Raw genomic sequence first — 27,138 nt, forward strand, 5'->3', positions numbered from 1 at the left:
GACAAACATGACACAAAGGATAAGCTCTTTATTTTATACAACCTCATACAATTCTTTTCACATCACCCCACTTCTTGCCCCGAAGCCTCATCTTTTAGTTGAAAAATAAGGCTTGAGAGGTGAAGGAAAAATCATAAAGGGTATAAACTTTACAGCACTAGCTAGGTACTTCTCTCATGCATAGCTAATCATTTCCCCAAACAGGCATTCTGCACAAGTCTCCCAAAACAGTGTTAAGTTTTCATGGGCAGGGGAGTAGGGGTTAACACGTCCATGCTCAGATAGGGTGGGATGTGGTAGATTAAGGTTAGTTTTCTTTACCGTAACAGGAATTCTCAGTTCTTAATATTCTAATATGGGTTGATCTCCAAGAGGAGAAAAGGGGTGTGCCATATTCCCCAAGCTTTTTGAGCAAACATTTTTATTCACAGAACACATCAGAAACAAGTTTGGATAGTACTGGTAAATATTTTTTGTGATGGAAATTAGCCTGATCTTTTCATATTTTTCCTCCCATTCTCTGCTAATGCCAGTAACAGAGTGACTTTGGAATCCAGACCATTAGTCATATTAAGGACAATCAAGGATGGAATGGAAAAAACCAGCCACCTACCTCCTCAGTTTTCATTTCCATTTCTACATTTTTCTTAACATCCCCCTGCCCCCGGTCTAAGTTAAGCAATATGTACACTTCCTGCCTTAAGCAATCCAACTGGGTGTTACTTCCCTCCTCCTGTGACAGAACAACTAATTTATCGCTATCTGAGGAGATAGCGTGCAACTGAAGCAAGATGGTGGGCTAGCGGAATTGGTCTAATTGTTAAGACTCCACAGAAAACATTCAGAGAGGAGGGCAGCTCATTATGCAGCATCATCCAAGCAATACTCTTCCAAGCACTGTTAAAGCTCCACCAGCAAAACTGAGGAAGCATTTATGTGAATACCTCAGGCCTGGGTATTGGCCTCTTGGCTTGAAATGTGGCTAGATTTATGTGAGAAAGAATCTGTTTGCCCTTAGAATCTATGTCATTGCTTTAGTTTATGCAGTCTCTTCTGGGCTGGGCACAGTTCTGGCACTGACTTGCAGCAGACTGTTTCCTAAGACAGCCTGACTACATCAAATGGTTGTAAAATAATCTCCGTGGTTAACAACTAATTAAACTTGCATTCAACACCATATGCTGATAGGATGAGGCAAAGGATAAGATTTGGATCTTAGATCTTTCCGAGTGGGCCATGCTAGATGACGACTAGAGAGAAGGGTTAGTTGCAAGCTGGATCTGTGCTCAGGCTTGGGCATGAAGGGAACAGTTCACTGGTTTGGAAGTGCTGAGGGCTCCCTGAGCTCTGGTGCAAATAGCAAAGGTTTTACTTAAGGAAGGGTATGATGTTGGCATAAAACCATTCTTCAGACAGTTGAAGATGGTCCCCTTGTACAGCCAGGAATACTAGTTGTCCTGCATTGTCCATTTCTTTTAGCCCCAGGCGGTCCTGCAGAGATAAAGACCATAATTAATCAAAAGGTTTAATGAAAAGTTTTGGGGTAAAAGTAAAGAAATAGAATGTTAACCTGAGATATATTCTCAAAATGCAATCTTTCCCCTAAATATTAAAATTTAAGTGTACTGTCAAAAACGCCAAAAAGGTTACCTCCTATTTTCCCCCCTAAGCATTAAAAATATATGCAGTTGAGATTATTCTATAGTTTTACATTCTGCTTTTTGAAGTTTCCCAAAGCTTCTGGAGGACAAAACTGCTTCAAAATGTCAGTTAAGTGGAACTGACCCAAAGACAGGAGAACATTAGCTTGATAACTTAAAACACCCAACCCTTAGAAGTGCCATTACCCATAGCCTGTGTGCCACAGAACAAATATGGTGGGAAAATGAGCAGTTAGGAGTGTCAGAACATTGCTTCTGTGGTTACCGTAAGTTTGAGTTTCTTAGTTGTAATTTCCAAAACTTAAGAGACCCTAGCTTCCCTCTTACCTCACCCAAGAGGGGCATCAAATGCAAGAGAAAAGCTAAGAGAGGAGACTATAAGCTTCTGAAATTTGAAGAAATTCTAGGAGAAGGCTGTTGGTTCGGACATAGCACTTGTGCATTTTTGGGAGAGTCTATCTCCGTTATGAGATCTTTAGAGGGTGGAGTTGTAGGTGATAAAATGCTGCCACCTCTGCTTGAGAAACCATCTACTGCTAAAAAAAAGTTTACAACTCTAGTCGAATTCACTCCTGCAGGAGCTCCCCTTGTCAGTGCCTAATTTTAAAACATCCACATCTATTAATGTTTTCAAGTAACATCTGTCTCTACTGTCTTCATTATGCCTGGGGGGCTTCTTGGATTTGATCCAGTCTGCACCACAGCAGAGGAAGCCAGTTCTAACCTTTTTATCAAAAGGAAGGAGCTAGAAATGATGTGTCCCTTGGACATGCTTGGAAACCATGAGGTATAGGTCCTTAGATCTTCAGGATGTAGATTTCTGTAAACCAGCACCTAAAAGACTAGTGTAACAGTCAGCAGCCTAACCAGCCTCACTGAGACATGGGTCAGATGCCTCACAAGCACTTACTACTCTGGGATGTACAGGACAGGTTCTATCATCCAAGGACCCAGCAGCTTCAGGAGATTCAGGAGAACTGAAAAGCACAGCACCTCTCCCCCCCCAGTTACCTGTGTGTATAGAGTGGTCTTCTGTAAGGGAATGGTTTCCTTGTCTTGACCACTTCTGTAAAATCCAAACCACTGCAAGAAAGAAGGAAGAAATATACAGATCAGACACATGGCATATATACTGCCAAAGTAATTTAAGACTGGTTGGTAGCTAAGACTACCAACAAACATCACAAAGGTGTAGTAAGGAGGAAAAATAGAATGTCTTGAGTCATCTCCTTTTTAAGGGTAGACCTTGAGAGATGAGTTAATCTTTCCAAAGAGCTTCCCAATTTCCCCAAATTTCTGCTTCCTGTGATTGAGCAGCTACCCTGTGAAAATCCTTGTGCTGAATTCTAGACACTCAAAGATGAATATATATGGTCACTGTCAAAAAGCTCTAGTCTCAGGCACAGAAACAACTAATTGTTTAGCAAACTTTTCTATAAAGGCCAGATACAAAGTACTTTTGGCTTTAAGAGCCACATGGTTGCAACTACTCAATGCTGCCATTGTATTGCAAAAGCAGCCACAGACTAAAAACTCCAGTATGGCTGTGTTCCAATGGAACTTTATTTATAGACACTGAAATTTGAATTTCATATAATGTTCATGTCATCAAATATTTATTTTTTTCAACCATTAAAAAATGTAAAAACCATTCTTAGTTCATGAGCCATTAGAAAGCAGGTGGCAGGCTGGATACGGCCCGCAGGCAGTGGTTTGCTAGTCCCTGGTGGTCTGACGTGATGTGATGAGTGCTGTGATAGAGGCTGATTGGTTCTAGAAAAGGGAGCAAATTCTACTTGAAATAGGATGGTGTCCTGAATGGAGGAAGTGATTTGACTTTGGCCTTGAAAGGTGAATAGGATCTTGTCAGGTGAAGAAGCCCAGAGAAGGGCATTCTAAGAGACTGAAAAGCTTGAACAAAGGCATGTAAGCGAAAAAGCATATGCCCAGTTTGGGGTATTTCAAGAAGTACAATGTGGCTTGATCAGAGAGTATGAAGTAGAAAGCAAAGGGAGATTAGGTTAGAGAAACAGGTTGAAGCCAGGTCAAGGCAGACCTCCAATGTCAACCTTAGGGATTTATAGACTTTGGGCTGGTGGTTCTAACTTTTCGTTGGGTCATAGGTCTCTTTGAAAATCTAATCAAAATTATACCCTTCCTCAGAGAATTCAACTTTATCATTTTACATACAACTCTGGGTGGTGGGGGTTTACAACATTCAGTCCCCCATTTATAGACAACAGGTGAAAAACCCCTACTCAACACAAAGGTTGGGAGAAGGGACTAAGGTTTTCCCCCTCAATGTCATTTATTTCTATGGTCTCCTGGCATGTGGCGTGCCCAACCAGTGTCTAACCTCAGAATCCACAGGGTCCACGATAGAATCATTGAGGAATTTCACCATCACAAACTTCTTCAGGGCCATCAGGTTTTTCTTGTAGGACTCATTGACACCCTGGAGGGAAAGGCCAGCAGTATCGGAGATAGCACCATCAGGTTCCAGCAGGGGGATTAAAGCCTTTCAGTGCTCTGGTCTCCCTGACCCTGGACCACCATGTTTCTTCCCATGGTACAGGCTGCTTTCTCAGCTTCCTGCCCAGAATATGCCTTTTCTTACCATCCTTTCTGACTGGCATGTCCCCACCAACCATGGTGCCACCATTAATGTGTCACTGCACGCCACAGGCATCCATCATATAGGTTAAAGACATCTAGCCAGAGCAAGCCAAAGCAAAATAAGCAGCTGCAAATTCTGAGTGGTTTTGCTATACTATTGCTTTTCTCCCCCTTTCAAAAAAAATTGTTTTAGAAAACCTCCAGCCCTGGCCAGGTGTGTGGCTTGGTTGGTTGAGTATCATCCCATGCATCGAAAGGTCGCAGGTTCAATTCCTGGCCAGGGCACATGACCAGGATGCAGGTTTGGTCCCCACGGTCAGGGTGCATACAGGAGGCAACTGTTCAATGTCTCTCTCCCTTCCTCTCTCTAAAATCAAAAAACATTAAAAAATAATAATTAAAAAAAAACTCCAGATAAACACAATATAAATTGAACCATCTAGTTTACCAGAATCTATCAAACCATGCTTGTGTTTGGGACATGTAGTCCCCTTTGAGTATCTCCTCTAAGTCTCTTTTCTGAGAAAATTTGACCAAAAAGGGACCCAAAAGGAAGATTTCCCTCAGTAAGACAGCAGCTGTGAAGTCCCATGTAAGCCAGCCAGCAGCCCACTGAGCTGACCGTGCTTCAACACTAGGAAAGGGAAAGGACCTAAGGGCCAAATGGATTTTAGTCTCCCTAAAAGGAACTGAATCTCAGAAGCACTGGCTCCCCTCCAAAAACAACTTGTTTCCTGGGTTGTCTGGGATATTTTAGGTAAACAGTCACTGCTGATCTTTTTATAAATGCCCCAAATAGAAAAGTGAATGCACAACTACAGCAGCCCGGCTTGGTGCTTACTCTCTCCTGATTAATATCTGCCAAGAAGATGCTGCGGTTGCGGTACATGTCCTCCTTTATGGGGTCGTGCCAGTATTCTGCTTGCACCAGGCTGCAGGAAGAAAAAGGAATCCAAGTGAGCAAGCTGCACAGGTCACCAGGGCACTTCAAAAGGACAAAAGACCAGAGCCCTCAAGTCCCAGGCCTTGCCCTCTAATAGGGAAGACAAGTTTTCCACCTACCAAACAGTTCACCACCTAGACACCTGAGGCAAGGACCTATTTAATACAGTAAAGAGCCCAGCTTTAGGAACAGGGCTCATCAGTATGGTTCCCGTGCCAGAGCCTTATCACTCTCATCGTGCTTCCAGGTCATGATGGCACAAGCTGTCGTCCCCTCCCACAATCCCAGCTCCTTCACCCCCCTTTGCTTTCTACTCGTCCTGAAACTCAGCTCAAATCCCACCACCCCTGCCTCCTCATCGCCCATCTACCTACTCTTCATCTCTCTCTTCATCCATCTTGCCATCTTCAGATGGGCTGGAGGTCTGACCTTCCAATCACAAAGCATTTGTCACACTACTGAGTGATGATACTAGTTTTTAGGATTCTGGTATGTCATGCAATTTTTAAGGACAAAAGGCAGATATTTGGTGGTTATACTATTATTATTTCAAACACAGGTAAGTAGTTCTCTTCACATTTTACTTTCTCTCCACTTCCCCTTCCCTTTCCCCCTGGCCCTCCTTGACCAAAACTGACACCTCTACCATAAGTTCTCCCAGTAGCTAGTTACCACTTAGCACCTACATCTACACAGTACATTCCAGCTAGAAAAAAAGGCTGAGCAGGGATCTAATGGGAGGAATTACAGCGCGGGTGGGACTTTCTATCCCAGCTTGGCAGGGGAAAAAAAATCAAAATTTCTACAGCAGGAGCCCCCAGCCAGAGTGGAAGAGCTGCCCAGAGGTGGTGATCCTGAAAGCGCCACTCAACAGAGCAGGGTGGCACTAAAGCCCACTGGAATCAGCTACATCAGAGATGATGGCAGCTCCTCATGCCCAGGAGCAGACGGGACTGAGGTTAAAGGAGGCAGCAGCCAGACTGTCAGCGGTCAAAGTGAAAAATACATTGTTTATAAATGTATTTGGAAGCTTTTAAATGTTTAGTTTCTCCAGTTTTTAAAAATGTGATGCACTCTGAACATTTATAAAATACTGGTATTAGTAGCAGTCTTGTCATTTTGTTTTAGCACTGACATCACTTACCATGTGAGAGTATCGGTCCTGTCTCTCGCCTACAAGGCTATAAGCTCCCCAGCAGGGACTGTCTGAGGCTCAGTGTAAGGTTTTGCTGAATGACACAGAATGACGTAGGAATGCCCGATAAGCTCTGAGCAAAGTAAGCTTGGCAGTGAAGGACAGGTAGGGTTTAGAGATGTGACGAGTATAGTTAGAACAGGAGTGGGTGGGCAAGTGTCAAGAGCTGAGAAGTGATGAGCACTGAGCACACAGTGACACTTCACACAGGGGGCCAATCAAGTTTCTTCAGAAATGCAAGTGAAAGAACACAAAGGTCTCCGGGTCTTGCCAGGCTGGGCTCTGGTGACTGGGATGGCTAAGGGTAAAAGGAAGGAGAGAGGCAGCAATCATAGCTCACCTTTCTGTGTGAAAAGGAAACGGTTAAGAGAGGAAGCAGGAAGAAACGATTGACATTTTGTTTTGTAAGAAGCCTGGTGGACATGGGACAGCCCGGGGAAGGATGTGAGGATGAGCAGAAGCTGGGAGTGCTGCAGAAGGAGGGGAGGCAGGGGACAGGCGGCTTTCAGGTGGACAGAGAAGAAACATGGGTTTGTACCATTACCTCCTTTTCACCACTGAAGGGCCAGATTCAGAGACCTTAAGTAACTCTCCCAAAGCTACATGGTCAGCAGTAGGAAAGGAAAGGTAAGATACGAGCCTAAGTCTGTCTGAGTCTACACTCTTTCCAGGGCAGCACGGGAAGGGGCAGGAAAGGACAGCTCCCAAGCCACAACTTCCCGGCAGGCCACCCTTGGTGAGACAAATCTCTACCTTCTGAGGCTCTAGCCACTGTGGTTTAGAGATTATAACAGAAACACATAGCACTTACCATATACCAGGTCTATTCTAAGAACTTTATAAATATTAATCTATTTAATCCTTACAAGATCCACAGGGTCAGTATTATTTTTTTTTAAATGTCTTTATTGATGTCAGAGAGAGGAAGGGAGAGGGGGAGAGAGAGAGATAGAAACATCAATGATGAGACAGTCATTGATTGGCTGCCTCCTGCATACCCCACTGGGGACTGAGCTCAAAATCCGGACATGTGCCCTGACCAAGAATCGAACCTCGATCTCCTGGATCTTAGGGCGATGCTCAACCGCTGAGCCACACTGGCTGGGCAGATAAGTACTATTTTTATACTCATGTTTACAAACAAGGCAACCATACTTCGAGTGACTTAGGTAGCTTGCCCAAGGTCAAAGTGTTAGTAGTAATAGAGGCAGAGCACAGGAGAGGAAGTCTGGGCTTTTCAACACAAGGATGTTCTCTGAAAAGTTGCTTGTTATTGAGAAACTGGAAATGATGAAATGTCTACAATTTGGAATAAACTGTGAAGTCATATGTTACAGTGCCATGCAGGAATTAAGACGAATCAGCTTCATGTATATGTGATAACAGTTTAGATCTCAAAAACATAATATTGAATGAAAAAATCATTTGTAGAGTGAAATGCACAATAAGATAACCATTAGATAATATTTTAAAGAATCTTTTTTTTTAAACATATCTTTATTGATTTCAGAGAGAGGAAGGGAGAGGGAGAGAAATATCAATGATGACAGTCATTGATTGGCTGCCTCCTGCACACCCCTGGCTGGGGGTCGAGCCTGCAACCTGGGCAAGTGCCCTGACCGGGAATTGAACCGTGATCTCCTGGATCCTAGGTTGATGCTCAACTGCTGAGCTGGGTGGTAATATTTTAAATATACAATATAACACTATATATTGATCGATTATGGATATTTACCATATATAATACACATTTTTTTAATACATAGGAAGGCTATATTCTGATTTCTTGACAGTGGTTGTCACTGTGGAAGAGGGCAGAGAATGGGACCTGGGAGAGATATGTAGAAAAATTCAATTTTATCTGAAATGTTTGTTCTTAAGAATATCTGAGGTGAATATGGCAAATACTAACTGGGGTACACGGTAGTTTGTTGCATTACTCGCTGTACTTTTATGAAAGGTCGAAAAGTATCTGAGGGAGCTTGAGTGGCTGCCTCAGTATTTCCAGGAAAGGGCGAGGCAAGTTGAGGGCAAAGGTGTGGGTAGCCCGGCCAGCATGGCTCAGCGGTTGAGCATGGACCTAGGATCCGGGAGATCGAGGTTCGGTTCCTGGTCAGGGCACATGCCCAGGTTGCGGGCTCCATCCCCAGTTGGGGGCGTGCAGGAGGCAGCTGGTCAACGACTCTCATCATTGTTGTTTCCCTCTCTCTCTTCCTTCCTCTCTCTGAAATAAAGACATATTTTTTAAAAAGGGGGGGTTGGGCAAAGGGAGACAACTGAAGAAAAGCATTCTGAGAGCCACGGGGGTGGGGGCACAGGCCCTGCAAAGCAGGGGGCATGGAGGCTGGGAGCCAGGGACCAAGGAGAGGGCCAGCTGCGAGAGCACAGCTGGCACAGGGGAAGACGAGAGGCCAAGGCCAGAGTGACACCAGGTGGGGGGATGGCAGGGAGAAAATGAGGAAGGAGAAATCTGGAAGGGCTGCCAGTATCTCAGAGGGGAACTAGGGGGCACATTTCAGTCTGAGGGTGAGACAGAGCTATTACACTCACCATTACTCACTGTGCCACTTCCTCACTGCCCTGTCTGGGTGGCTCAGTTGGTTGGAGTGCTGTCCCCTACACCAAAGGTTGCAGGTTTGATCCCCAGCCAGGGCATGTACAGGAAGCAACCGATCCATGTTTCTCTCTCACATCAATGTTTCTTTCTCTCTCTCTCCCTTCCTTGCGCTCTAAAATCAATAAACATGTCCTCAGGTGAGAATTAAAACCCCACCACTTCCTCACTGCTTACTCAGCATATCAAATTTGCTTTGCTACGGTTAAATCATCTGAACAGTGTGGAAGACATCTTGTGGGGTCTCTGCCTAAATCAAAACCATTCTCCCTTGTGTGGGAACCACATCCTTCCTGCCCCCACCTACCAGTTACAGGGATGGGTATGGTTGGTACCATGTGGTCCCACTTCTCTGGCCACAGCTAATGAGAACAAGTGGGAAGCTGACCTGAGCTGAGGCATGGCCCCTTCCTAAGAATTTGAATTGAAGCAGAGAGATTCCAGCCTTAGACTGAGATAACCCCCTAAACAAGTTGTGCCAGGCCACCTCTCACCAGGGCAGGAGAGACTGGTCTGCATGGAGAGAAAAAAGCAGCGGCACAGATGGAGCAGCAATGACAACAGTTGGAGAGAGACTGCTTCAGCTCTTGATGGCTCTTTTTTTTAAAAAATAGTTTATTGATTTTTAGAGAAAGGAGAGAAACACTGATATGAGAGTGAAACATTGATCAGCTGCCTCTTGCTCGCCCCCTGCTGGAGACTGAGCCCACAACCTGGGCACGTGCCCTTGATCAGGAGTAGAACTAGCAACTTCCTGGTGCATGGGATGACACCCCATCAACTGAGCAACACTGGCCAGGGCGATGGCTCCCTCTGAGGCCATGGGTACCAAAATATGATTCTTTTTTATTTTTATTATTATTTTTTAATCCCCACCCAAGGATATTTTTTCCATTGCTTTTCAGAGAGAGTGGAAGGGGCAGGGGGGTGGGGGGGGAGAAACATCAATGTGAGAGAGACACATCAATTGGTTGCCACCTGCACACGCCCCAACTAGGGCTGAGATCAAGTCTGCAACCAAGGTACATGCCCTTGACCAAAATCAAACGCGGGACCCTTCAGTTGACGGGCCAATGCTCTAACCACTGAGCAAAACAGGCTAGGGCCCAAAATATGATTCTTTTAAAATTTACTTTGGCTTGATTTGGTTTCTTTCTTGCAATCAGGATCCTCCCTAACATAAAGGCCAACCTAGGATAATATTGCAAAGGCAAAACTATTTCCTTTTGTCACTTTAAGCTCTCACCATCCCCATTCCCACCACTCTACTTGTACTACTTGCCTCTTTAAATCTCATTTTGGCCATGTGTTAAAATGAGATTTTACAAAGAAACTTTAAAAGTAAAAAACAGCTCTCTAAAATTTGAAAAGTACCCTAAAAGTTCACCTGTAAATGAGTTCTTGAGAATTCAGAATGCATTTCCCAGGGAAACTTATGAATGGTGAGCTGTACCCTGGCTCACATCTAGTTCATCCACAATGTTATGAAACATACCTCAAGCCATTCCACTTCTCTTCATCACACTCACCTTCCTATTCCTTTGCTTAAAGCCTCCCAATTGCTTCCCATGATGTGTAGAAGAAAATCCAAACTCCTTACGTGGCCTACAAGCCCTTGTATGATGTAGCTCCTTCTCTGTCCAAAAGCATCTATCACTCGATTCTAGTCACCTTGGCCTAGAACAAGCCAAGCCTGTCTCAGGCCTATGCTTTTGGACAGAGAAGAATCAGCCTGCGTGATCTCAGCGGGACCTGTTCCCTCTGCGTGATCCCTTTCCTCAGCTCCTCCTATGCTCCTTACTTGTCATTCTTCAGACCCTGCCTTAAACATCTCTTCTTCAAAGACCATTTTGTCCAAAGTAGGTACCCCCTCCATTACTGCATCCTGCTTATTCCCACCATGGCCATAAAACTATCCAAGGTTACCCAGTGAATCTGTTCACTTGGAGATCCCCTTGCCCCACTAGTATGTTAGTTACATCGTGAGAACAGGGACCCAAACTGTCCTGTAACCAAACATTAGAGAAAACAAAACCACTGCAATACTTATAAATAGATAAGCAGAAAGCTAAAGTTGAATTAAATGCTTTCAAAACACAGCACCATTAGTGGTCACAGCCCACACCTGCTTGCTTAATGTGAACTGAGCACTGCATTGCATGCTTTACTCAATTTGTTTAATCTTTACAACCCTGCAGTAAAATACTAGTATTAACCTCACACTAGAGACGAGGAGACTCAGACATTCAAGTGCACAAAGCTCGACAACATAGAACTGAGCCTCTACAACAACCCCCAAAAAGAGGTAATGGAAGGTCATTGTTTCTTTTTGCATGACTGAAGGTGTTTTTATTTTCCCTTCTCATCTGATTGTTATCTGGGGTCCGATATGGAATTCTAGATTGAAATCACTTTCCCTGAGAATACACAGGTACCGCACCACTGCCTCCTGGCTAACAGTGTTGCTGTCTGCTGCCACTGGCCTCACTTTCTTTTTTCTTTTTAAATATATCTTCATTGATTTCAGAGAGAGGAAGGGAGAGGGGGAGAGAGAGATAGAAACATCAATGATGAGAGAGTCACTGATCGGCTCCCTCCAGCATGCCCCCGACTGGGGATGGAGCCCGCAACCCCGGCACATGCCCTGACCGGGAATCGAACTTTGATCTCCTGGATCCTAGGTCGACGCTCAACCGCTGAGCCACGCCCGGCCGGGCTGGACTCACTCTTGTAAGCAGCCTCACTGAGATCTGTTCTTCATCCTTGTGTTCTGAAATTTCACGGGAATATACCTTAGCGTGGGTCTCTTTTCATTCCTTGCCTTGGCTACTTGGTGAATCCTTTTGATCTGGAAACTCATGTCCTGTAGTTCTTAGAAGTTTGCTTGTATTACTTAATAATTCCAATCCACCGTTTCCTGTTCTTTTTAAAATTCCCATTAGTCAGATATTGGACTTCCTAAGTGACTTCTCTAATTTTTTCTGTTCTCCCTTTTTTCTACCTCTTAAGAGTTTTTCTGATTTCTATGAGAATTCCTCAACTTTATATTCCTATACCTCTAATAAATTATTACATTTTTTATTTTTTATTTCCAAGAGCTTTCTCTTATTCTGATTGTTGGTTTTATTTGCATTCTGTTCTAGTGTCACGAATGCAATCTCTTACCTCTGAGTATAGGTTTTTTTTTAAAGGTTTTCTTCAGCTCTAGAATTGCCACCTGTTTCTTCCAAGTTCCTTTTTACTTTTTGTTTGTTTTGGTCTGCCTTTCATGTCGGAGGCTTTCCTCAGATGTCGGACTGGGGTCCCTGGCAAACTGCTCTTATTTAAATGAGGTACTACAAAGCTGACCAGAAGCTCTTCACACAAGACAAAGGTTATTTACTGGTGGCTTCACTACATGGTAGTCGGGAGGAGTCCTGACTTGGAGGAGGCAAACATCAATCTGTAGGCGTTTGCTCTGGGGCCTGGCAGTTTTTCCTGAGAGGGGTCCACCCCTATAAGCCTGGCTGCTGTCATTCTGGGAGCAGAGTGGGAGGAATGGGGAGTGGGAAGGGATGTTTTCAGTATGTCATCTTTCCACCATCCTGTGTTTGCTACCTCAAAGTCTGGTACTTCTCTAGTTATATTGTTCCAGAAAGTAATTTTTGCTTCTCTTGCTAGGGTAGGGGAGGAGCAATCACTTGGATGTGCACTTAAGGGAATTAGGGACTCTGATCACTCCTTATAGATTTTCAACAAAAAGTCCTGTATTTTAGTCCTGCGCATGTCTATCTTCCAAAGTATCTTCTGCATCTTGCCCTGGGCAGGTGGCTCAGTTGGTTGGAGTGTCATCCTGTACACCAAAAGGTTGTAGGTTCCATTCCTGGTCAGGGCATAGACCTGGGTTGCGGGTTCAATCCCCAGTTGGGCCATGAACAGGAGGCAACCAATCGATGTTTCTCTCGCACATCAATGTTTCTTTCTCTCCCTTCCTCTCTCTCTAAAATAAAATAAAAAAATCTGTATCCTCAGGTGAGGATTAAAAAACAAAGAAAACAAAAATGAAGTATTTTATGTGTCTAATTCCCGAGCCTTTCTAGAGCTGTCAAAAGTGAATCTCCTCCCTTCTTGTCAATGCATCCTTCTATAGACATAAAGGTATCAGATTTTTCTGCTCTGTTAAAACAGTTAATACTCACTCATCTGCTGTTTTTCAAAAACATTTTGATTGTCTTATCTCTTCCCCTATTCTCTGCCCTTGTGGATCTATCACTTTTTATTCTCTTGCTACCACTTTATTAAAATTTAAGGAGGGATTGAAGAAAGACACATCAATCTACCACTGTTAATCAATATTTAGGTATCACTGACTCCCCACCCCTACTGATTGCTCATTTAGTCACTAATAATTCTGATTGCCAAAGGTTGTGTTTGGGTCACAAAAGAAATAGAAAGAAAAGGATGAGTTTTTCTTAGGCATCTGAGTTAGAATTAGAAGAATAAAGAGTAAACTAAGAATAATAAAGTATAAATAGGCCATATACATCCACAGAACAAAGAATATGTAGGACATGAGTAATCCAGCTGTGGCTAGTCAAACCATGTAAGGGGGTAAAGCTGAGCAGTGGTTTGAGTTGCTTGAGAGGGAAGATGGAAATATAAAGTATCTTAGTTTCCTTCACTGACTAACAGGTGGCACTGGTGACCCAAGACAGCTTTGTAGCCATAGAAAAGAGCTAGCTTCGGGCTGTTTCTCTTTGAGTCACTCAGGTTTTACCTTGGAAAATGGCTCGAAGGAAGTGTTGTATTGAAGAGCTGTTATTAGACAAGAATGATACACTTGGAAAACCCATAGGTGGATGCCATAGCCATACTCGTTGATCCCGAATATCAGTTACTACCTAGAATACTCTAGAGCTACTGAGTTTGAATACCTAGGAATGAACCCTAGAATCCATTTTTAATGAATTTCACAGGGGTTCTGGTATATATTTTAGTTTAGAAACAACTGAACAAGAACACATTCCAAAAGTGATTCTGTATGCTTTTAAATTCTCTCTCTCTCTCTCTCACACACACGCACACACAGGAAAAAAAACCACATCCATTTTAGTAGTCAGGGACATTGATGTAGGAGACCAACTACTCGCTGCTGACAACATAGTAATTCCTTGGGCTTGGTACTTTCTAAAGGCTTTTTGTTTTGTTTGTTTGTTTGTTTGTTTGTTTTAAGATGGACATTTATTCTGTTGTAATTATGTTCTTCTTATATTGAAAAATGCCCTCCCTTTCCTTTTCAAATTAACATTAAAGCAGTTTTAGGTTTACAATAAAATTGAGCAGATAGTACAGAGATATTTATAGGGGAAAAACCTCATTTGAATATCACTAGCAACTATTCCTGGAATCCCTGTTACCATGAAAGTCAGCACGATATTTTCATGCAGTGACAGCTCTGGGTCTTTTTCAGCTAACCATACGTACTGTTCTTGAATAGCTTTGTTGTAAGCCCCAGAATTCAGTGTTTTTCTGATCAAGTCACAGATGTGAGAGCTCTCTCCTGGGCACCGAGGGAGTCCAAAAACACCTATAGTAGTAGAAGACAAATATCCATTCCTTCAATAATTATGTATTGAACACCTACTATGTACAAAGCACTGTGAGAAACAAACAAAAATGGCAGAGCTTGACCCTGACTTCATTCATATATTCTTTAAGAAAATAATGTACTGAGGATTAATACTATAACCAGCTTCCTAAAGGCTTTTTGTTTGGTACTCCCACACTCTTTTCTGCCTAAGGACCTTTGCACCTGCTCCTTCTGGAGGACACCTCAGAGAAAGTGCAGGTTCAGTTCCAGACCACTGCAATAAAGCAAATATTGCAATGAGTCACTGAGTTTTTTGGTTTTCCAGTACATATAAAAGTTATGTTTACACTACACTGTAGTCTATTAAGAGTGCAACAGTCTTAGGTCTAAAAACACAATGTTCATACCTTAATTAAAAAATACTTAATTGCTAAAAAATGCTAACCATCACCTGAAATTTCAGCAAGTTGTAATCTTTTTGCTGGTGGAAGGCCTTCCCCGGAGGTTGATGAAAACCTAGTATTTGCGAGGCACCATAAAGCAAAGTGCAATAAAACACGGTACGCCTGGACTTCCCTTGCTGCGTCTATGGCTGGACTCACTCGCATCTCGCGGGTTGGGGCTTGGTTTAGAGAAGTCATATCTGACTACCCTAACTCAGTACTGCCCAACCATTTCCTTCTCTCCCAGTTACACTTTTGCCCTCATTTGCCCCTCAGTAACATTTTTGGAGGTACCAGGCACAGTTCTGAGCACATATTGACAATAATTACAGTAATCCTCACAACTACCCCCTGGAGTAGAAATCATCATTTGCCCCAGATATGAAACTTTAAAACAGAGAGGTTCAATACCTTGTCCAAGGTTAGATAGTAAGTGATGCAGCCAGGAGATGAACACAGGCAATTTTCGCTCCAGAGCCCACACTTTTAACCAATACAACCACAGTTCTCTCTCTCAAGTATTAACCCTTTTTTTCCCTTTTATCTTAGTTACCACTTTATTTTATTTGATTTATATCTATCCCTGCTCCTACCCCACCCCTAGAATAGAAGTTTCATGAAGGCATGGACCCTGTCTGTCTTGTTTCTAGGTTTTCAATAAATATTTGTTGAATGAATAAATGGTAAAGCTGTTATTACCAACTTGCACTTGAATAATACTTGCACTTTTAGAAAGTATTTCCTACCTATTATTTCACTTCATCCTCTGAAAAATTCCCACAAGAAGAGTAGGGCCTTATTTTAGTTCCCCTCATCTGTGACAGCAACCTATAATATCTAATTACTCGCCCCTCAGTAATCGTTAACTGGATGAATCCAGTTTGCTGATTATAAAGAGAACCTATCCCTACACTATACCACCTAATACCTATACCCATCAGAACAGAGATAAAGTTCTATTCCAAAGACACATCCTTGCCCAAAAGTCTATAATTCTGTCTAAATAGAAAACCTGTTGTTTTTTGAAGGATTTAATTGCTACTGTTAATTTTACAAACAAAAAGGCTTACACATTGTTCTTTGCCTAAGAACAGAGATCACCGATGTCAGAAAACAGGAAAGGTTGTTAGACTTTCCTAATTCCTCAACCACCACCTGCCATGTGGCCCCAACCATCTCCTCTCCAGGAAATCATGCCAATTAAACTGGAGAGAAGTAGATGGCAACTTAATGCTTCACCTGTGTTCCAGGCCTATGGAACCCTAAGTGTCTTCCTATTTCTTCAAGAATGCTGGCTAGTTTGCTATAAGCTGGAAAAAACCAGAATTTTGCAAGAATGGCTGACTTCTTGTATAAATAGAGCTGCTAGAATTTTTTTTAAATCAAGTGGTCATATGGGTTAAAATAGAAAAAAGGAGGCAGAGAACCAAAGTTACCTTGATGTTGTCCCCCAATTGAGATCAGATTGATCATGGGAGGTGAGGGACATCTCTGAGCCACTGCTCTCCTGAGGAGGAAAAAAGGATTATAAGCACCAGCCGTCAGATGGAAACGTATGACCAACAATCAATTCCCCAGATTAAGACACTTAATTCTCTGCAGTTCCCAAACACCACCGTGTTTCAGGATTTTCCTCTGATATGACCAAACACAAGTCTTTATTCTGTCATAGAAAATAAATTAAGTTCCATCAAGCTTCTTACACAGGGACATTTTAGAATAGTTTCCAGGCGGCTGTCTATGGAGCACTCCCACGCCTTTCCCCACCCCCTTCCGCAGGCAAACTTTCCTAGCCTTTCTCTTTCTTCCAAGTTCCAAGGGCCCTTTTTTTTGCCTCTATAATTTGTTTCCTGAGCCCATTTCTTCTACCCCTGTGACTTTCTCAATAAACTTTCTCTTGTAGTTTGTGGGGGGAAAAAGAATAGTTTCCCTTCCAAGACAGGTAAAGATCAAAACAAAAAATTAGAGGAGTGGATCTGTCTGAATAAGAGAAAAATAAATCAACCCCATGTAATTGGTATAACAGAAATGAACTTACAGAAATTGGCCTCCCTGGGAGAATCCCATAGCATTGTAGCCTTGCTGCAATTTAGGATCCTTAGCAAGAATCTGACACACTGATGTTACTTGGGAATTGACATTCAAGAAGAAGCTGTTCTCCACATCCTAAAAGAGGAGCCATAGAGAAGTGAAAAGATGGGGCTGAAAACAAACATTGGTGTCTTCTCTAAGAGGTGAACTTGTTTAGGTTGGTATCCTCACATAAGCTACTCAAGAGTTAAAGTGTCATTGAAGGATTTGCTGCTAAAAATACAAGGTAAAGCATTTTAATAGTACATTCTATGAAATTAGTCAGCGAACCTTCAAAGGAACAGAGCTGTGAAAAGCCTTACCTCTATCATGGTTTTCCCAATCTCTAGAGATAAGACGTAAATTCCAGGTATTTTCTGCTCAACCATTTTTTTGATAGCACCCATGCTTAAGGGATTACAACAGCTGTCTCCTAGACAACAAACACAGTGATGGGAACTCATGAATCATAACAACATTATTTTTTAAAAACTTTTGTGCTTCAAAGGGCATTATCAAGAATGTGAAAAGACAACATACCGGATGGGAGAAAATATTTGCAAAACATGTGTCTGATGAGAGTTTAATATCCAGAATATACAAAGAACTCTTACAATTCAATGACAAGAAGATAACCTAAATAAAAATGGAAGGGCCTCCACACACATCTCCAAAGATGATATACAAATGGCCAACAAGCACATGAAAAGACGGTCAACATCATCGCTCATTATGGAAATGCAAATCAAACTACAATGAGATACCACTTCACATCTACTAGGATAGCTTTAATAAAATAATTAATTTTAAAAAATGAAAAACAACAAGTATTGGCAGAATATGGAGAAATAGGAACCCTTGTATATTGCTGGTGGAAATTTAATATGATCCACCCATTGTGAAAACAGGCTGGTAGTTTCTCAAAAAGTTAAACATACAGTTACAGTTACCATATGATCCAGACATTTGACTTCTAGATATAGACCCAAGAGAAATGAAAACATATGTCCACACAGAAGCATGTACATGAATGCTTACAGCAGCATTATTTGTAACAGTCAAAAGGTGGAAATGACCCAAATGTCCATCAATGGATGAATGGATAAACAAATTGTCATATATGACAGAATAGTATTCAGCCATAAAAATCAACGAAGTACTGACACTACAATGTGGATGAACCTAAAAACATTATAATAAGTGAAATAAGCCAGATACAAAAGGCTACATATTTTATGATTTCTTTTATACGATATATCCAGAGTAGGCAAATCCATACAGACAGAAAGCAGGTTGGACATTTCAGGGGGTTGTGGGAGAAGGGAAATGGGTACAGGTGTTTTCTGAGGTAATAAAGTTTTGAAACTAGAGAAAAGTGGTGGTTGCACAACACTGTAAAAACACTAAATGCCACTCAATTGTCTACTTTATTATACTTAATTGTAGGCTACAAGAGCTTCAATTCAATTAAAAAAAACACACATTTTTGCTTAGCTCATGTTTATCAAGTAATAAACTTCAAAGCCCATACAATAAACTGGGACACCAAATTTACAACTGAAAAATAAGCAGAGGTGCATATTCCCCTCCCTTATCATCAGGAACATTTTGGGTTAATGGACTCAAAAGTGCTTTGGGACTGAATTTCTTCTTAAGGCCAGGACTAGGGTAAGACAAGTGAAGAACATAGAACACAAAATTTAAGGAGGCACTCACTCTCAAGTTCATGCAAGTGCTGACCCTGAACTTGTAACAAACTAGAGAGTGAGTGCTTTCTTAAATCTTACATTCTAGGGCAGCAATTTTCAACTTGTATGGTATGCTGATGCAGGCACCCTGGTATGCCGCAAGGATTTTTAAAATAATGCAATACCTGAGCCCCGGCCTGTGTGGTTCAGCTGGCTGGGCGTCGGCCCATGCACCAAAAAGTCACTGGCTCGATTCCCACCCAGTCAGGGAACCAGTTCTCTCATATCAGTGTTTCTCTTTCTCTACCTCTCCCTTCCTCTCTCTCAAATCAATAAAAACATTAAAAAACAAAACAAAACATGCAATACCTGACTATTCAGTCAGGGGCACTGACCTCTTTTCCCTTAGAATGTCAAATTTAAAAAAATGACAACATCCAACACAATAGCTGCCTGGTGCGAATGAATCAAAATTATACCCTTTTTTTTTGTCTGATTGGCAAAAAATACATTTTTGGTGTACTGCAGAATTTTAGTAATTAGCTTATGTGTGCAATGAGATGAAAAAGGTTGCAAATTGTTGTTCTAGGGGCTTCCTTGTTTCATCCAAGGTCCAGCCCAGTTTCTTTTCCTGTTTTAAGGAACCAGAACTAAGAATGGGAAGCAAAGTGTCTGGCCACAGAGTGGAAGAAGTGGGATGAGATCATTATACATTTTAACTTAATTATCCCATTTTCAACCTGAGAGGAAGCTTAAGAATTAGTTTTTAAAGGAGAAAAATCTAAGGATTTCGCTCATAGTAACATTCACCACACTGAACTGTAACTGTTGGTTCTTACCTGCCTCCGTATGGACTATGTTCTGGGGGGACATGGAACATCTTGTGTTCTTGTTTAACTCCACTGTAGCAGCCCCAGGGCCTGGCACAAAGCCCTGAAAGAACTGTCTGTATTTGCTGACTCTAATTCCTCTCTGAACACTTTCCCTTTAACCCATTCCAATAGGCAAATTCTCGCCATTCTTCCAAAACCGATTTTGTCAGAGTCTTTAGTGATATTCATGTTGCTAAATCCAGTAACCAAGTCTCAGCCCTTTATCTTACTTGGCCTGTAAACAGCCCATACAGTTGGTTACTCCCTTCCTCTTGAAACATTTTCACCAGTTCGCTGGGACATTGTACTCTCCTGACTTTCCTCCACCTCCTTGGTTGTCCCATCACTGTCTTCTTTGCTAGTTCCTCATCTCAACCTCCTCAGGGCTCAATCCTCAGACCTCTCCTGTCTTCTGTGTACACTCACTCCCTAGGTTATCTCACCCAGTCTCATGGCTTTAAACATCAGCTATACACTGAAGCCTTCTCCAACTTAAATCTCCAGCCTGTATCTCTCTCTGGGACTCCAGACACTCCATGTCTAACAAGCATCTCGAATTTATTAAGTTCAAAAGCAGACCCTTGATCTTCTCCCCACTTCAAATGTAGGACAGGCTTCCCTACTTTGGTAAAATGACAACTGCATCCTTCTAGTTGTTCAGGCCAAAACTCATGGAGTCATCCTTGATTCCTTTCTCTCTCATCCCACCTCTCGTTTGTTAGCAAATCCCTTTGGTGTCATTTTAAAATATTCCAAATTTTGACCACTTCCCCTTATTACTATACTATTCCAAGCGACTGTCATCTCTTGTTTAAATTACTGTAATAGCTTCCTAATTTGTCTCCCTGCAAATGTCCATGACCTCCTACAGTCTGTTCTCAACTAGAGTGGTTTCTTTTAAGATGTAAGTTAAGATCATGTCACTCATCTCCCCTCCTCCCTCCAGGGGCTTCCCGGTCTCCTTCCAGCCACAGTCCCTACAGTAGCCTTAGTAAGTGTAACAACATCTGCAGCCCCTATGCCCCCACCCCCGACCTAAACCCTTATTTTCTTCTCCTTGCCCACTCAGTTCCCACCACACTGGCCTGAATGTAGCTTCTTGAACATACTAGACATCCTTCTGCCTCAGGGCCCTTGCACTTGCTGTTCCTTGGACCAGAGAGCCACATGGCATCTCCCTTGTCCACTTGAGGTCTTTGCTCCGATGTCACTTTCCCAGTGAATCCTTTCCTGATCTTGCTCTATAAAATTGCAGGCCACCATCTTCGGTTTCTATTCCCCTCCCTGTTTTATTTTAATTTTTTCTATCGCACTTAGCACCATTTGACATACTGTGTTTTACGTATTTCTTTATTGTCTGTCTCTCCCATTGGAAAGCAAGCTCCAAAAGAGCAAAGGATTTAGTCTGTAGTGTTCACAACTGCATCCTCAGCATCGATAGGTGCTCAATAACTATGTTACTTGGTGCCTCGCAAATCTCTGTTCAATGCGGGAATGAATAAAAGGGCGGACGCCTGGGCTGTGCAGCCACAGCCCAGCTCCTGAGCAAGCGCCAGGCGCTGCATCCCGACGCCACTGCTGGGAGGGTTCCACGAGCTCCGCAGGTAAAGCCCGGCCGCCGCGCACAGCCCTCTGCGGGCGCTCACTGGAGGACAGAGCCTCCCGCTCTCCCTTCTCAAAGCAGAGGAGCCCCCAAAGCCTAACGTCGGGCCAGGCGGCTGCTGTGACTACTGTCCACGCCCTTCGCACTCGCACTTTCCAGCCGCGAACTCAGGCAGAAAGAGGGAAAGAGTCGCCCAGCCCTTTTGATCCTTCTCCCACTTACTCACCCATCCCATGCCAGATCACTAGCGGCAACGGCGCGGGCGGGCCCAGGCGCCCCGGCGCCAGGGCGGCGTAGGACGCCGGCAGGAGAGCCGCAGCCCAGAGCCACAGCGCGCTGGGCGACGCCATCTTGGCTCGATCACGTGACCGCGCCGCCCGCGCCCGTCCCGGCGGGTCGCCCGAAGCGCTTCCTCCGCGCCCGAGCGCCGGCTGCCTGCGGGCTGGGCGGCCGCCCTGGCCTGTGGCTCTAGTAGACTGGCGGCCGCGGTGAGTCAGAAACGTCAAACATGGTTCGAAGTGCTTGAAGTGTGTTAACTGACTAATCCTCATGACCAGTGTTACACGGCTCCCCATTTTAGTCCGGGCACTGAGGCGCTGAGGCTTTGGGTGAGGTGCCAAGGTCACAGCGCAACGTGGAGGGTCCCTTACGGGCAGCCCGGAGGCCCCAGAAAAGATGTTACCGCGCAGCCCCCCGAGTCAGAAGGAGAGGGCTGTCCCCAGCCTCCATTCTCGTGTTCGCATGTAAAGGTATTTAAGTGAGAGGCCCTGATTGCGTTGTAATAAAGCCAACTTATTAAAGATGCGAGGCAGGCGAACCTGTGCCTCTGGCGTGGGAAGCGCAGAGCAGCTCTCAGCGAATCTGAACTGGGAGTTGGGTGGGAGTTGGAGGCGAGATGTACCCCCTGTCTATAGTCTCAAAATTCCTCTGCTGAGTATTTCGGTGGAGGCTAATTTTCAAGGTCCCTTTTTACTTTGTGGCGGCCCTCCCAGAATTCATGAGAAGCACCTGGCAATTTTATCTTGCTAAGGGCTCCGTGATTGCTGGCTTTTCTGTTTAGGGAGTAAAACCACCCCATTTTCCCCTTTCCCCACCCACTCCCCCTTTCCTGCATTCTGTTGTTAGGGAGGCTTTTAACCATTTCTCTAAGTGTCCTTGGCTGGGGAAGATAAGGGCTTGTTATTTACACGCTGGCCGCCCATTGCCCACACCGTTTGGCCTTGTTTTAACTTTCTTCTCTCAGTTTCCCTGTTCCTCTTGCCCTGGAACGTTCCTAGCTCTTCACTGCCCGGTAACAGCTCGAGTCCTTGCTTGTAGCCACTGCCCTGTACTGCCTTTGGAAGAAAAATACTTCGGGGAAGGAAGAAAGGACTCAGCTCTCCGTTAGAAATGGAAGGGGAGGGGTAATTTCACCTCCAGGGCCAACCCAGGCAAGGTGCGTGGTGTTTACTGAGGATCTTGAAGGGAAAGGTAGGATCTTAACAGGCAAAGATGAAATGCGGGAGGACTCAGATGAGCTAAGGTCGAGAGGAGGGGAAGTACAGAGTATTTTCTGGAAATATCAGGGCTTTCCAGACAGACAAGAACCACTGTTGGATGCTTAAGAGTGATGAAAAAAGCCACTGCCACGTCCCGGTCTAATTTCAGAGCTGGATGGTTGCAGGAGCCTCTCACCTACCATTTCCCCCTCCCCCCCTCTTTTAAGCCATTTTATGTTCTATTGGCAGATTCACTATTTCAATCCACTTTCATCATCTTAGTTCTCTGATCAAAAATCCCCCCCCCCCCAGGAAAACGCTGAAATAGTTAGAGAATTTGTTGAGTAAATTAGGGTGCATCCACTATACAATGGGATATTATGAGGCAGGTTTTATAAAGGATAAGGTAGATTTATATATAGTAACATGATAAAGGGTCTCAGTATATTGTAAAGGAAAAGCTGGTTACATACCCACCAGAGACCCTTTTATGCTCTTTACACTGGTGGTTAATTAATTTAAAAAGTCGATTAAAATGCAGAATCATAAAGCATTATACAAGATACAGTTTTGTTTTATTTATTTTAGCAAAAATAAGTTTATTGTATAATAAGCATTTTATTTTAACTTATAAAAGTAAATTCCTTCACCAGTCTTTTGAGATAGCCTCAGGCTTTTTCTGTGATTATGGGCCTCTGATTGAACATTCACTTTTTACTTTATACATTTCTGTATGGTTTTAATTTTTACAGCAAGGATACATACCTTTTTTTCCAGGCTTTTCTCCCCAGTTTTACTGAGATATAATCAACATACAACATTGTATTAGTTTAGGGTGTACAACATAATTATTTGATATATGTATATATAACTTTTATAATCAGAAAAAATAAATATATACATTAAAAAGTATTGTACTTCTAGGTTAAGATAATGGAATAAAGCCTTTCTCATAGGCTTTGTTTCTACCAATACCTAAAAAAGTTTAAAAAGTTACAATTCCATCTACAGCAAACAAAAGGTAACAACTCAGTATCTTTTATATCACTTGGCAGTCAGGGAAAGAAACAAAATTCTGCTCTGGAGCATGTCAAGGCTTCCAGTCCCGCCTCCATTCCATCAAAACACATACTATTAGGTCCACAAAATCCTGGGAATTAACACATATATATGAACATATAGTCAAAGAGAAAAAAAAATTAAGTTTTCTTAGCTTTCATTTCTTCTCTCTGGAAAATGGCTACTGGGAAAAGGCGAAATGAGAAGTGAAGAACAGACTAACTCTTTGGGTAGCAGTGAAGACTCCAGGAACGCATACTGAATTGGGGGAGGTTCCAAGACCGAGGCTCTTTCCCACAGGAATGGGATATACCAATCCCTAGTAGAGTGATAGATACTTAAAACCTAGTGGAACAGATACTTAAAACCTCAGAAGCTATTGCAGAACTTTGGTATTCTAACAAAGGCCTGCGCACCACCTCTCCTGAGTTCTGCCCCTTCTCCTTCAGACAGCTTATAAATCATAGAAAAAGTGCATATAGCGTTAAATAACAGGCCTCAAGTTGCAGTTCATTAGGAAAACAAAACCAGGTTCAGATAAAGTGGGAAGAAATTCAGGGCACATGGAGAAAAACAAAAAAAAATCATCCCAAATGCTCTGAGTTCTAGAAAAACCTAAATGAAAATGAGCTGGTAGATTAAGAACTCAAAAATGAGGACTAAAAACTGAAAGAGATGAATAGAGAAATTGCACATATGATAAAGCAAAGACCAAAACAATATCATTATAGAACTAATAAATACATCAGAACAGCAAGGAGCAGAATAGACATGGCCAGAAATGGAATTATTGATGGGGGGGGGAGGCTTGAAATCATGATAAAGGCAAATGAAAAACACAAAGAGATTAAAACAATCAGGAAGAAGCTAAAAGATATGGAAGACAGAGGTTATTGATGTCCTTGGAGCTGAGAACTCAAGAGGTGGAACAGAAGTATTCAAAAATATAAAAAAAGAAGCTCCCTCTAAAATGATGAATTAATCTAATCTGTGGCTTGAAGGTTAAAACAAGACATTTTGATACAAAATATTTAATCATGAGATGTATTTTAATTTCTTGAAATTCAAGCATCCAGGCAGAAAAAGAAAATCACCAAAAAAAAAAAAAAAAAGGCAGGCTGTCCTCAGATATCTCAGCAGTAACATCCAAAGACAGAAGACAATGGAGCACTCTACAGAGTTCTGAAAGAACAGAATTGTGATCCAAGAATAGTATATCCAGCGAAGATGCCATTCAAAAATAAGGGTAGTAGGCAGATTCTCACCAATAATAACTCTTAGAAAAGAGTAATACTTGAAAGTGAAATTCAGCCAATTAAGAAATAGGACAAAATTAAGACTTTAAGAATTGAGAAGTCTTGGTAAAAAGATATGGGCTAATCAATGAATCCATTTAAATACCGAAGTAATACTGAACACTTGTGTGGATTGTTGTTTTAGAGCAATATAAAATAATATGACTAAGAAATATTGGGCTCTGTGGGAAGGGTTTATGGAAGATTGTGTGAGTATGCTGATGTCCTGATCTTTTATAGCAGGGTCAATTGATTCTAATTTAAAATGTTTTTTTGAAAGAAAAAGTATATATATATATATATACATATATATATATATACATATGTATATATATATATATATATATAAAAAAATCGCTTTTTCTAACCTTAAATTGATATTTTAAGAAATAATATCTCTTGTAGTGAATAAATGTTTACTTGATCCTCAGCTTTTCTTTTAGTTAAATTCTAGTGAGCTTGAATTTAATACATTTTTGTTATTTTTTGGGGGGGGGGAGAGTACTTGCAGCAGGTTAAGGAACCACAATTCACAGCCAAAGCTCTGTCTGCCCAAAGGGAGACTTAGCTTTTGCTTTTATACACTATTTGGTCAAGTACATGTTGCTTTCTTCTTTGCAATTGACTTCACTTCTCTAGTTGGGTTCCTGTGAAGCTCATCCTATTTCAGCTGCCTCTGCAAATATATTTTATTATTTTTAAATAACAGGTATGCTATGATACCATTTAAAAAGTAGGTTTATCTTTGTATATTGTACTATCTGTATGAAGGCATGGAAGGATATTTAGAATGATGTTAATCAAATGTTAATGGTTATTTTTAGATGGTGGGGTTTAGGGATTTTAAAATGTTTTTTCTTTGTGCTTTTTTCTCCCCCATTGCTTAAATTATTTACAATGTATTATTTTTATAAAAACAAGACAATTTTTCTTAAAACAAAACAAAATGAAAAACAAACCAACACTTCTCCTTAGTCTTCAGGATATGGTTGAAACATTTGTATTAAAAATAAACACCCAGACTATATTCCAAACCTGACTTCCTTTACTCCCACCTTAGTATGGCTTATCTGTAAGAGTTGTTCCCTGAAAATCCCTGCTTTGGCTCCTTTTCCCAAGTCATTTTACCACCATCCTTATTTTACCTCGACAAATACTGCACATCTCACATAGCTCAACCTCTGGTCTATCTCTCCCATTTCCCTCTTTAGGGTTCCTCCTCCTTCCCAGCGTTTTTTGATCAAATAGTTAAAAGTATCCATGTAGGGAAGTACAGAGTTCTTACTTCCTCTGGATTTGGTTTTAAGAGGAACTATTTAATGAAAGAGAAGTAAAGTTCTGGTGATTTAAGTCAATTCCAGGTTATTTTATTGTGTAGCCTCTGAAGCTTATTAATATTATAATAGGAAGTGAGAACTTGCAAAGCCTGAATTTCAATGTAACTTCAAAGAGTACTGAAAGTTAATAAGGTAGATATCCATTCCCCCAGTAAGGGGCCGTGCAGGAGGCAGCCAATCAATGACTCTCATCATTGATGTTTCTATCTCTCTCTCTCTCCCTTTCTCTGAAATCAATCAAAACATATGAAAAAACAAACAAAAATAACTTTGTAACTCAAAAGGGAACCTTCCATGTATCAGGATCTTATAGGATCTTTTATGTTTTCCCAAACTTTTTTAACTTTGCGTGATCTTTACCTCTGTTGCTTATATCCCATATGGTCCTCTGTGAGATTCCATTTTCATTTTGCTGAAATATATGTATGAGAAATTTTTTCACATCGAGTATGTGTATGATGTTAAACATTTTGAGTTCTTACACGTTTCCTATTTTGCCCTCACATTCGGTTGGCAGTTTTGCTTGGTATGTTCTTGTGACCAAGACTCTCTCCTTGACCAAACTTTAGACGGGCTCCTCTGAGCCTTCTCTTTGACTGTTCCGTATCCCTAGACTCTGTCCTCAGCCTGCCTAGCCCAGTTTTAGCAAGAATTACGCCCCCATTCTTGACATCTGATCTCCATTGATATCTAAT

The 27,138-nt window shown here is 42.1% G+C and overlaps 1 protein-coding gene across 1 annotated transcript; it reads right to left on the reverse strand.

Moving 5' to 3' along the window:
* Nucleotides 1-8: 8 nt before the first annotated feature.
* On the reverse strand, nt 9-21,624 carry PPT1 (palmitoyl-protein thioesterase 1). The gene is made up of 9 exons (XM_087820336.1): nt 21,501-21,624; nt 17,435-17,544; nt 17,080-17,207; nt 16,478-16,548; nt 14,493-14,595; nt 5,119-5,209; nt 4,018-4,116; nt 2,673-2,744; nt 9-1,491 (listed from the first exon to the last, which is right to left on the reverse strand). The coding sequence occupies exons 1-9, from the start codon at nt 21,622-21,624 to the stop codon at nt 1,369-1,371; spliced, it is 921 nt and encodes a 306-aa protein (XP_087676462.1). The 3' UTR covers nt 9-1,368.
* Nucleotides 21,625-27,138: the final 5,514 nt, after the last annotated feature.

The sequence above is a fragment of the Miniopterus natalensis genome, chromosome 9 (assembly GCF_054644295.1).
Source record: "Miniopterus natalensis isolate mMinNat1 chromosome 9, mMinNat1.hap1, whole genome shotgun sequence".
NCBI classification, from domain to species: domain Eukaryota; kingdom Metazoa; phylum Chordata; class Mammalia; order Chiroptera; family Miniopteridae; genus Miniopterus; species Miniopterus natalensis.

Bases quoted from the DNA above. Each gene is read 5' to 3' on its own strand.
- PPT1 (XM_087820336.1), bottom strand. From the start codon at position 21,624: ATGGCGTCGCCCAGCGCGCTGTGGCTCTGGGCTGCGGCTCTCCTGCCG. The intron at 17,208-17,434 runs GTAAGGCTTTTC...CTCCTCTTTTAG, and splicing joins TTGGGAAAACCATGATAGAG to GATGTGGAGAACAGCTTCTT. The intron at 16,549-17,079 runs GTAAGTTCATTT...TTTCCTCCTCAG, and splicing joins TCCCAGGGAGGCCAATTTCT to GAGAGCAGTGGCTCAGAGAT.